The 12,958-nt window shown below is 39.0% G+C and overlaps 1 protein-coding gene across 7 annotated transcripts in view; it reads right to left on the minus strand.

Annotated features, from left to right (window-relative positions):
- Positions 1–6,083: 6,083 nt before the first annotated feature.
- Positions 6,084–12,958, minus strand: part of GPATCH2L (G-patch domain containing 2 like) — a 37,352-nt gene continuing 30,477 nt past the window's right edge. For 4 of the 7 annotated variants that reach the window (XM_053944524.1, XM_053944525.1, XM_053944523.1 and 1 more), the window contains exon 11: positions 6,084–11,704. In XM_053944524.1, the coding sequence (XP_053800499.1) occupies positions 11,532–11,704 (173 nt within the window). In that variant the 3' untranslated portion in view covers positions 6,084–11,531. The remainder of the gene's footprint in view (positions 11,705–12,958) is intronic. The other 3 variants (XR_008431301.1, XR_008431300.1, XM_053944527.1) reach the window with 2 other exon arrangements.

The raw sequence follows: 12,958 nt of genomic DNA on the forward strand, positions 1-12,958 counted from the left end.
GCTAAGGATACTGTCAAAACCTTTAAGGAGCAGCTGGGAGAAGAGGTATATGCAGTTTGTGGCCATGTGACTTTAGCACCACCTCAAAGCCCCTCTTGCAGCCTTGCACTGCATGGATTTCCTATGAGCTGCTGAATCCCTGGAGACCATGGGGTGGTGGGCACAGATCTGTAAACAACTGAGCCAAAACCTTGGTGCTTGCCAGTTGTGTGAGTCTCCCTCACTGCAACCATTATTCCCAGGACTTTCTCCCAGCCCACCCAACTCCCCAGTCCCAGTCCTGCCATCATGTCCTGGGCTGCCTCTAGCACCCCTTGTGCACATCAATCAAGCCAAATCAACTGACTAAACCAGCAGAAACCAAGTAATTTTTTGCAGTTGAAGTGGTTTATGTGACTCACAGGAGTCAAAGGAGGGAAAGGCAAACAGCAGGAGCTTACAGCCAAGCATGAAGAAACAATGCAGTGGAGATGGAAGGACAAGGTTTTTTCTTCCATCAGTCATAAACCATTTACCTCACTCCACAGCCTTGCATCCTGTATTTCCAACAAAATAAAATCCCTAAAATTTCAGTCAACTGCAGACTTTGAATTCAGAGTGCTTTAGGATGTGCTTGGATGAAAAAGTAGTGCAGAAATAGAAAGTCAACACCCTTCCAAATTTCTACATGCTTTAGGGTTTCAGCTCCCACAGACACTCAAGGTGATGTTAGAAACCCTTTGAGTGCATCTGCAGCTGAACTCACTGTATCCTGATGTACCCAGCTGCACATGCATCACACATGCTGCTCTAGTCCTCATGGTACTTATCCACTGATTTTAAGCTACACGGCCCTTCAGAATTCCAAGTCTGTCTCCCCAGTACCCTCCCCTCCTCAGGCTCTGGGGCCAGTAGTTGAAGCTTTACTAGTATATTTACTTAGGGCAGACTTGTGAGAGAATTCCAGCTGTTGTCTTCCCTTGAAAAGTTCATTAGCTTTGATGCTGCTTTCCAAATGTACACCCTGCATTAACCTACATGATGTTTTACCCTTAACAACACTGAGCAGATTTGAAATCTGTGGAAAGATAGAAGATATGGAGTTTACTGACCTTCACACTCCATTACAAAGTCCACCTTTCACTCAAGCTTATGTTTAATGAGATGACATGAAGGGCTTAAGTAATGGGGTATAGTATTCATATGGATATAAACTATCCAAGCAAAGGCCTACTCCTGCCTGTCTCTTCTTCCTCCTTTATCTTGCCCCTTGTATCTCACAGCTTTGCCCCTTCGCCCTTGCTCTGACTCCTTCCTGATCCTCCCACCAGGTGACAATTTGAATTTTAAAGCCATTTACATTCCAAAATGTGCATAATCAGATTTTTATCCTGTACTTTTCTGATGTGACTTTTTTATTATGACATCAAGTACTGACCCATAATAAGGATGTAAATGCCCACTTTAATGTCTATTAGCAGTATCTGCAGATGCATATAAAATTATAGTATCATCACATAACTACATATTAACCTCTTGAGCTCCATGACAAACTCTCCAGGGAACACTGCATTCCAATTTTCAATTACCAGCAGTAGTTCAGTGACAAGCAGTAGAAGTTGTACTCATCCATATCCTAAACACTTGAGGTACTTGTAGAATGACAGAGTAGACATATTCTAAACAGACCAGCTCTGATGCTTCCAGTTGCCAGTTATTTGTGACAAGCATTTGGGTTCTTCCCAGAAACAAATACACAGTTTCATTTCAGTACACATACACATGGGATGCAACTTACCTGAAATAAATTTGTGGTTTTCAGCAAAGTTGTTTCTGAGTCATATGGTAGTGCACCATCATCACTTTACCCACTGTGACTAGCAGAGAAAAGATAAGGTGTACAGCAACTTACCATGTGTCATCTTTTATGCTTCTGTTGAGCAAACAATGCACTTTCCTCAGAAAATGCCCACTTAGCACAGGTGTGAGGTGTAATGTGTGAGCAAGGAATGATGTGGTCTGCAGTACTTTACTGCAATAAGATAAGAAAATCATAATTGCAGCTATCTGTCCAGTCTCAAAATGGTATTAATGGAAATTGAAACATTTTGATTTTCATCTTCCAGCTTAATGGAATCTCTTTAAATGAGAAAATGGGTATTCAGCTTGCAAACAGAGCCTGCCAAACCACATCTAACAAATGAACACAAAAAAGCTTGTAGAGGGAGGTTGTTTGTCTTTGTCTTTTTGTTTTTTTTTAAAGATGCGCTAATTTCTCTAGAAGATGTAAACCAAGAGTCCACAGAGAGAACAGAACAAGACTTAGGACAATAAAGACAATAGTTAGTATCATTTTCTCTTTGTACCCTTTTCCTTTTTTCCAATACAGCTCAGTCAGATGATTGATTCTGGTTCCAAGGGCATTCTTCCCAAGATATACACTAAGACTTCTGATACTTTATAACTTTGCTGAATTGGGCATTAGAAGGCAGCCTATCAGTTGTTAAACAACAGTCAGATTTACTTCACTAGACAATCATTACTCTGTAGTTTAGAGAAAAGAATCAAAAGGACAATACTTGAAATATCACTGCAAGACATGAGTCAAAATTCATGTCATCCTATGATGTTCAGGTACAAGTATATAAAGTGTGATTGTTCCATAGCAAGTTTTCACCTACCTATTTCTCTTTCTTGAGATGTAGTAGACATGTTATTTCACAGCAGATTCTCTGTGATACTATGCATTTGGGGCTGCTCTTTCAATTCCTTTGAAGTCCAGGAATCATAGTATTTCCAGAGACAAAACATATTTGGGGAAATTAAAATACCTTTATAAGGAAACTTCAATACAAAGTGAATACATACCAAGTCCTAGCTCAAAAATAAATAAATATATATATATATATATATACATATATCTGGTTACAGATAAAAATACTCAAAAAGGAAGAAATCCCTTTTCTGCTACCCTAAGTTGTCCCTTGGTCCATACACTTTACAATAATGTTAAATCAAATGATTACACAGTTTTTTTATGAGACTCTTAACTTTATCCAGAGCATAGAATGCATGCCTCCAGAGAGGTGAAGGGCAAGAATTGAAGGAGATGAGCACAAATGAGTTAGACCCAATGACAGAAAGGACAAAGCAGGAGGCTGTCCAGGTTCTCATGATGAAAGCAACTGACCATCAGCCCTGGAGAGATGCCTGCCTGCTGCCATCTCTTAGTTGAGAAGCCACAGAAAGACATCAGCAATAAGGACAGTGCTCCTCACCTCATCAGTAATTGTGGCTGGATGTGCAGAAACTCTGAGCACTTAGAGCTGCTAAGGAAGTTTGTAGGAAATGTGATTTGAACCTACAAAAGGGTACAAAGTCTGTCCCTGCAAATTGCCAGTGTCTGTGTATCTCATCCTAGGCCCCTCAAATTCAGAGATAACTCCTGGGTTTTGCTTCAGTATCAAATTCCTCACTTATGCAATAACAGTGACAATAACATTCAAATGCTCAGCACAGAAATTCATTAACATTCTAAGCTGTCATAGCAGGAGGTACCCTGAAGATACTAACACGTATCTCTCCTCCTCAGAGTGGAATCTAGATGCTGTGCAGTAAATAAAGCTTGAAGTCAGCCTAAGTAAGGGGGAGAAAAAAAAACCCAAGCCAGCAGCTGTACATTCAGAGTCTCAACTGTCCCACACTAAGGCAGGAACCATGTGTGAAAGGGGGCAGATGGACAGACTGAGACACACAACCCTCAAACCCAACAACAAATCATGAAAGTGCCTGATTGCATTGCACTGCACATGCAGAAGGGCACTGATTACAGCAACATGCACCACTCAAATTGCAGCTTTGTCATAAGAGCACAAATTTTCTGGTTTATTTGTTACTTGAGGGGTGGGTGGGGGTGCTGAAGAAGATTCTTGTTTAAATGTCTAAATACATATGTAAGCAGATGAAGCCCATGGTTTAGAGTCGTGCAGCCTATCAGTGTGGGAGGAGGGGGAAAATGTAACCTTCCCCAGATAGCTCCTACATTGTTTGAGTGCAGAACAACAGCCACACCTCATGGCCCCCTCTCCCCACCCTGGAATCACGCCTTGCATGTTTAATTCCCTCCCTCCTGTCTCCACAGTATCTGAAAGGACCACCAAGGGATAAAAGATTCATGAAAGCTCCCCTTGCTGTTCACTGGATGAGCAAGAAAGAAAACACAGGACTTCCTTCACACACCATACAACATTCAGCAGTAGGAGTGTCTGGATCAAAATGGGAACATGTGTTTCCCCATGGAGGAAGGCTAGGTGAGTCCAAGCACTTGCAAATTATTTTATGAAGCAGGATGAAAAAGAGCCCTAAGGCAACATTGCTGAACCTCTCAGGAAGCTGGTGTCAAAATTACAAGGGAAACATCATTGTCAGTGCTGGCATTAGTTTATCAGAGCCACTGGTCTGCCATCACTGCACCTGCAGGCAGTCTGTGAGTGATGACACTTCTCAGAGGAAGATTTTTCCAATCTTTAGGTACAATTCTCCAATCTCCAGTACAATTTTTAAAGTGTATTTTGAAAACTCTGTGTGCTACATCTGCCCTATTGCAGCAACTCCTAAGATCTGCTCATGTTCTCATATTTAGACACCTGTCACTCCCCCACCAAAAATGAAGTAAATTAATGTAGTTTACTACTTTGAAACCATATAATATATTTTATTAAAAAACTAAGTATCTGTTCTTACTGGGAAATTTCTCTATGCCAGTAGAGAACAAAATTTGTACCCCATATTTGAAATATCCTTTTATTTACATGTGAGAAGTTCTCCATTAATATATAGCAAGTCCACTTGCATTCATCTGTAGTTTCAGTTGATTTTTATGAGCTGGAAAAGCACAAAGAAAGGTTTCATGGTTTGAAAAATATCACAATTGATAAATGCCATTATAGTCAGCCCTGTTATCAAACTTACTACCAGTTATTCAAACTGAGCTGAGAAAATTCTCAGCCCTGGGATGTAAAATTAAGGACATGTAAAAAAGCACCATTCAGCTTTTCCTTTTTAAATAGAAATGAATCTAATTATGAGATTAAATGCTTCATTACTCAAAACTTTAAAATTACAAAATTGCATGTAGGTGTAAGACTGAAACAGCTAATTTTTAGACATCTGAAATTTTTGACATTACCAGTAGTTTGCCAATCTGAGCTCTTCCCATAAGACAATCTATTGCTCCTCGTTCCAACTACTTATACCTAACAAAAATCAGCATATTTCACAGGGAACATTTCCCAATTCTCACACATGCAGCTTGTAGATGAGAGAGGAAAATAATCACTTTTAAAAATTGGACAACCCTCTACTCCCAATCTGGTGTTAAAAACTTGAAGCCATTTCCAAAGGATCTTGATCTTTTTGTTTAAAAACATTTAGTCCACTTGGGATCTAATTTTTACAGTTTATTCATTGGAACAGTTAAGGTAAAGGGATTCCTGTGTTGCTCCCACAACAAATATGCATAGCTATTAATAGTGGGATACAGGCATAGGCAAAAAAAAATTAGAAGTCCTCTGTTCATTTGATCTTTGAAGTCACTGTTACCATGGTAAAAAAGAATGATGCCAATCTATCTTGAAAGGATGTTAGTGTTGGCAAAATGAATTGATATCCATTAAACTATCAAATGAAACTGATCTGCTCATTTAAATGACATCCCATGTGGGACTGGGCAGATCTGAAGCAGTGGCTTAGAAATGAAAGGCTATTTAAGAAATTCAGGAATTGTTTCAAATTCCAAACAGGGAGAATCTCACTTGTCTAGAGACAATGTCCTGACAAACTGGGAAACAAAATCATTACAAAACAACCCCAAAGAATGGACATGATAAATTACCTCAAATCCTTCACTCAGGTTTGCAATTCAAAGCAAGAAAAGCTCCCTACAGTAACTCCCTACAGACCTTCAGATTACAGTTTATACTTATGGAAACGGTCAAGGAAGCATGCAGATTAATGGAGAGCTCAATACTGTAAATCTAGTCAGATGTCAGCGAAACCTCTCTTCCCCCACTCTCAACTCAGTTCACTTTATATCAGATAAAACACTTCTTTCATATATTGATTTATTTCCAGTTTCTATAATCAGAACAGAGATTCTGCAAGAGCCTCATTCAGAGAATACACATCTTGCTTAAAACAGAGGAATACAAGCAGGAATCTTTCTTATTTACATGTTACCCTTAAAATAGAGTACCAAGAACCCAGACTCCAACCCCTATCAAACAGTTAAATCTTATGACCTCATAAAATATTTGGGACATGCACAAGGCAGCTCTTCACAGACTTTGAGTAGACCTTTTGTGAGCTGTCTCTAGGAGAGCCCTCTTTGACAGTAGGAGGAAACTAAAATGCAACTGATGGTAGCTTTGCTCACTATCTGGTGTTGTCAAAACCTGAGGGAAAATTCAAGGACTTCAGCAGTGCCCGAGGACTCTGGTCAGGCTAGACCAGTTTCAGATCATGGCCCTCTTAGAAATGCCTCCAGCAATGAAATCTCACATGCACCAATCTAGGCAGCCTAGGCTTTAGGTCTAAGTTCATTTATATGCCCATCTGCAAGACAAAAGATGCTTTATTACTTAGAATTTCCAATACCACACAGGCATGACACCTCTGATCTTCTGATAAAACTAAACAGACTGAGCTCATAAGTATTGCAAACTATAAATACAATTGGTACAAAATTGCACTATAATACTGCTAAAGGAAATGCAATAAATTTTTGAATTAAAAAAAAAAGAATCTAACTTTATAGGACCTTGTACATTGAAAAGCAGTGGTGAGAACTTTAAATTCAACTGCCTGAATACCACCTCCTATGGTAGCGTTACAGCAGTGTTTGGGCAGCAAAGCCTAGCAGCATATTTGGCTATATGAGTATATGAAGCCTGAATAGCAATATTAGAACACTCTATGAGGAGTACCATAAGTGACTCTTAACAGTTACTCTGTAACTTTGAAGAATACTTTAAGTATAGACACTAGAACTGAATGCATATGGATGTGGAATACTGGGGATTTTCATGCAGGAGTACAACTAAATGACAAGTTTTATAGTATGAAGCTTATGAAAAATGATTTATATGGGTTAGTGGATTACATAGGACTTGTTGACTGGGCATACAAATGCATGTCAAAAAAGCCTCATTGTAAAGAAAGAACAAGACTTTTCAACCTTGCTGAAAACAAAGCATGGTAAGAAACAATGTCAGGATGTTGATATTAAGAAAAAAATATTCCAAGAGAAGACGCTATTTACTTATAAAGACAGTAATTAATAAGAAAACTGATTATAAACAAAGATATGCTAATCCTTACTTGATGTTTTCATCATCAGGATGTGTCCTTGTAAAAATATATTTAAATCCCATTGCAGGATAAATACTACAAGCAAAATGTTTTCTCCAGCCTCAAAGAAAGTTTGTATATCTTTCTGAGGCAGGACGCTGGGCTAAGAGAACACTAAAAAACAAAGTATCACTATATTACTGCTTTATCTTTACAGTACCCCCCAGGCAGGCAAATCAGGTCACTGTGAGAGACAGACTACCAAGACGAGCAGACCTTTGGTCTGACACAGTACAGCATTTTTCATGCTGTTCATCCCAGTTCCTTCAGAGTTTACAAGGACAAGAGGGCAGCTTTGCAAAACCCTGATCATCCTCATAATACTGGCATCTCTGCTTTAGGACATAGAATACTCTAGCTCATAACACACAGGGCTCAGCAATACTTTTCTTGATTATTGTCTGCAAATATATATATTTTGTATCTTTCTCTGATACAATAGGCTGTACCAGTCCATTTTCCAGTTTCACCAATTCTTTAAGTTGGTACAAGAATTCTCTTTACATAGTATGCCAGTGAGCACATCTTTTCAGCTCACTGGACTCACAGTGACAGCCACATTTGCATGGGAAGGCATTCTAGCCACACTGAAGTTGAGAATTATGTTGAAAGTTCCTTCTGTCTCTACAATGTAAATCTGTATTATATGTCAGGTGACTGAGGCCCAGCCACACATGGGTCTCAAGGCACTGGTGCCAGTTTAGTCTCCCTGAACTTGCCTGTGGCACTATTCACTCTCTTAAAAAGAGATGCTTTGGTATAATTAAGCCATTATGTCCTCTGTGCTGAGTTCAAGCCTTGTACTGGTGTAAATGGGAAGGCTCCACATACTGGGTAAAGTTAATGGCCTAAGATAATCTTGTTTTACCTCCTGTATAGCAAGCATGCCTTAAGAAGCATTACTGTAAAGTGTTTTTCCTGCATTTGATGGTACAAAAGGATGTTGCAATCACAAAACACAAACTGGAAGAGAACACAGGAAGCAAAGACACAGAAATGAAGTATCACAATGAGAACAGAAGTTCATCTTCCTTTGACAGTCTCCTAACAGACCATTAAAATACATTTTCTGAACAAATGTAGCATCCATCACTTTTGCTTCACTGAAAAATTCTCTGGTTACAAACTGTTCCTCAAGACAATGAAGCAAAATTCTTATCCACTTCACAAAATTTCTTTTCAATATCTAGGTACTATACTGTTTTTTGTAGCATCTTCCTTCTGAAGTATAGAAGGGGTTACAATAAAAGAGGCACTCCATCATGCTTCTTGTTGCCCTTCCTACAATTCCCCTTCTCATCCTCAGCCCACTAAGCAGGTCTCCACAACATCCACAAAATAACAGCAAGAGCATCTACAGTTTGAAGGACAGCTCTAACCTACTCAGTGTCATTAGTCAAGAATGATGCTGGCAAGACACACCTCTGCATACCACAATCACAAAGCTAATCTATCATTCAGTAGCACTAGTCCCAACCTCTAACAAGTTTCTCTTCAGCTCCTGTTTTGCTGCTTTCTCCACTTGTTACTGTACCTTAAAATCATAAATCCATTATGACAGAAATCCTCTTTTAGGGAACCACTCATTATCACAAATCCTTTTCACAAATCCTTTTCACAAATCCTCTTTTTATGTGATTTTATGTGATTTATTTATATGATAAATTCTCCCTCCCTGCACCCAGAGAAAAATCACATGAAGCATTGCAACCCACCCCTCTACCACCACAATAAGATGAAGGCTCTTGATTCCCTAACACCTTTCTTGAAAAAGCTTTTAAAGCATCCTGACATCACAGAAGAGAAAAAACTATTTGGACAATACTCAGAATACTCAGAATGTAGCACAATATATCAAAATTGATTTTAAAAAGGGAATACAATGGCGAAAATTGTATGTAAATAAAATTAATTGTATTTACTGTATAAAGCTGAATGGTCAGTAATCTGAGTAAGTCTGTTGAACAGACTCAGAGAGGTTGTGGAGGATACTCCACAAGATCAAAACCAGTCAATTTCACAAATCCTCTTTTTGGGAACCACTCATTATCATTAGAGCAGCATGCAGTTTAGATTACAAGGGTTCAAATCCTAAATTTTATCTGCAAATTGCCAGGAGAACATTATCACCTTTCCCATTCACTGTATTCATGAGTACTAGACAGTCAAGCTACTACTCTTCATGTTTACCTTCTCTTCAGGTGTTTTAGATTGCAGGCCTTCCAGTGCTGAAGCTTCCTGTGTTACCCCTTAGGCATCATTGTTCAAATTAGCTACAAATAAGACAAAGCCATGACAACTTTAAAAAAGGAACACTTCTTCCTTTATAAACTGTTACAGCTTGTCCTGTAATCCAAATCGACTTCTGTATTCCGTCATTAAGGTAAAAAGGGTTTCCCTGTTCTAATTACTTCTAAAATGTACCACCCAAATAAGAAAATCTTAAAAAAAAAAAAAAAAAAAAAAAAAAGAGTTTAGAGAAGGATTTATAGTGACAGATCTGACAGTTTGCTTGTGCTGCAAAATATAAATCCAATTTGGATGTCTCCCCAAGATTAAGTAGGTATTAGGGGATCAGACACAGTGTGCATGTCGTATAACTACCTATATTTGTCAATCATGATTTAGCAAGTCATTCAGTTTCTGTTTCGTGTATATTATGACCACTTCCCCTTTTAAAACACAGCTAATATAAATCACTGCTTCATATTCCCCCAATCAAATCTGTCCCTCAGTCATTTGACTCATAAGAGAACAGAACACTGCAAAATCAGTAAAATCGCGCAAATTTTGCTGTCTGCTTAAGAGTGCTAGATGCACTGCCACAATCAAAACAGATTTTACAAGTTTAAACAGTCCTGTCTGAAAGCTCCACATAAGGAAAGCAAAAAATTCTATTCATACAAATAGGACTCGAAGGACTTGAGAAGCTGTGAGGCCACCTGTTCCTTGGTACATGCTATACAGGTACATATTCTGAAAACACAGTCCAGGATAAGCTCCAGAGTTATTACAGAGAGGGAAGAAATCCCTGTCCATATATTCAGCAACACAGAAGGTGACAGCAGACCAAGTGGAAGTTCTGTGAAGAGAATCTCTTTAGTGTACACTGCAGTGTAATGTGCAATCATCAGCAGGTGGATCCATCTCCAGTAGGTACAGCAGACAATATTTTTGAAGGGAGAGGAAGCATGATACAGGAGTCTGATCTATACCTGTAACACTCTGAACTCAGGTGACACTTTAAATGGCTTTTTTTTTGTTCAATGGCATGTTAACTTCAACAAGCATCCTTTAGAAACACTAACGAGTATTTTTTAATTTATACACTGAGATATGGATGTTTTGAATCATCTTCTACCATACTGCAATAGTATTCAAGGGTCCAGATTTCTATCCAGGACACCAGCTTGCACATTTATGTCCAAGTAGTTCTCCCAAATCCTTATCCAGTAGGAGGTTTAGGAATGAACATGCAATACACAATAAAGATTGAAGACATTCAGAACAAGGGAGAAGGAAAAGGTCGAATGGACAATGCTGCCAGTGAGCTAATGGCAATTTCTGCATAGAAAAGCACCATATTTGCTTTGCCAGAATTAACACGATTTGAGTCCATCACATGGCCAGAAAACATTCCGCTAATACAGGATTCAGGTTTCATGTTCCAGTGTGTTAATATTCCCTCCTCATTCCCCAGCCAAGAAATCCTTCTGGTCTGGAAGCAAGCAGAGGGAGACTCCTGCCTCCCTGAATGGCAGTGGGACTTTCACCCTAAAAATGCCAAATACACAAACAAGCAGCATGTCCAGGGGGTGAAGAAAGATCTGAAAACCCAAAAGAACCTGTACATGACCCATTACATGAGCTGGAATCAGGGAAAGAGATGAATTCTTAATAAATACAGTGATAGCAGGAAAATTTCTAAAAGCCACTGCAGTCCCAACACTGATTACCTTTTCTTAAACATGGATTCACAAAGATGATTTAGTGTGAGAGGCACACAGAGCAGCCTGGATGATGGCACACATCATGCACCAATACTGGAGATACCACTACTTCCAAACAAGATGTTTGGTGCAGACAAACACCAGAATCAAACACTTCTAAAATCGAGCAAGCCTTTACAGTTGCAATGTTTCCTTTTAGCTGTATCCAGGGCTCTTCTCTGATGGCATTTTAAAAAAGTTACTGGAGGCAGCAATAGTAGATTTCTCAGCTGCTGGTGTTTTCCCAGTCCACTCAGAGTTCTGGGATCTCAAGGAAGGTGTTGCTGGTAGCTCTGATTCTGCTGCATCCATGTGGACAGATAAAGTTGCTGGAATATAAAATTGCAGGAAAGGGGGAACAGAGGAAGACAATAAGAAAGGGCAATAAAAAAAGTTAGAACAACTGACTTCATGGCAAACCCCTCATATATATAATTTCATTTATGAGGATATTATTTATTGAATTTCTAAAGGTTCTTCATCCAAATTCCTCTGAAATAGAGGTTCTTGACAGCATTAACAATTTTGTTCTAATGATTCACACATTCAAAACTCTTAAGTTCCCAGTCCACTAACTAGTTCCCTTAGTCAGTTCCTGTTGAAAATCAAAAGTTTTAGCTGTCCCATATTTAAAGTGAATCCATTCACAATCATTCAGCTTAAGATAACTTGGACTCCTTGCAAAGACTCAATTAGCTCTCTACTTGAGATTTCAAAGTGTCTGAAGGCGTGGCAAATTTCAGGTTGCTAAGCTCATCTAAAGAGGAAAACATACCTCTCCTCACCCAGTAAGGGCAGTACCATGAACATCCACATATATCCAACACGGTAAATCAGCAGATTATGACAAGAAACTACTTGCCAAAGTAGGCTGAAATCCATTCTCATTTTCTCAATATAACCACTGCTTCAAAATGGGACAGGCTATAATAGCCAGAGAGATTTGCAGATCCATAGCTCAACCCAACAGCCACCCAAATTTCCAGAAGGATTGCCAAAAACCTAGAGATATGAGAGTTCACTCCAATTCCAAGTATCCTGAATCACTCAATCCTCACAAGCGGAACAGGGCCAGCTAAAGAAGAGTAACTGCCATAGAAGTCTTCGGGGCAAACAGAATTTTTTAAACAAGTAACTACTTCAACACAAAATACATTTCTTCATTGTAGTCTCACAACAGATAATAGTTGTTTGTGTGTTTTAATTACAAGTTGCATCTGCTGCTCTGTAGTGGATGAAGGATAAAGATGCCACAGCAAGCCTCAATTAGAGGACAGATTGCTTTGAAGTTTAAATAAAAAGCTGGTTCAATGCTTGAGGTTCCACATTCAGTAGATCTGGAACCCCAACAATGCTGCTTCTCTAAATCCAAAACAGTGAGTCACATTCCCATACAGCTACAACACAGCTGACAAAAGTACCTTGCAATTTTACATCCAGCCCATCTTCCTCCATCTGAAGGTCATATGAAACATGAAAAAAACCCCAACAACTAAGTCAGTCCTTAAACTCACAATCACCACCAATACTACACTATGTGCTTCTTGCTAGCAGCCTCCACACTCAGGCTCTCCATCTTTCCT

This window comes from Vidua chalybeata, chromosome 6 (assembly GCF_026979565.1).
Source record: "Vidua chalybeata isolate OUT-0048 chromosome 6, bVidCha1 merged haplotype, whole genome shotgun sequence".
Lineage (NCBI taxonomy): Eukaryota > Metazoa > Chordata > Aves > Passeriformes > Viduidae > Vidua > Vidua chalybeata.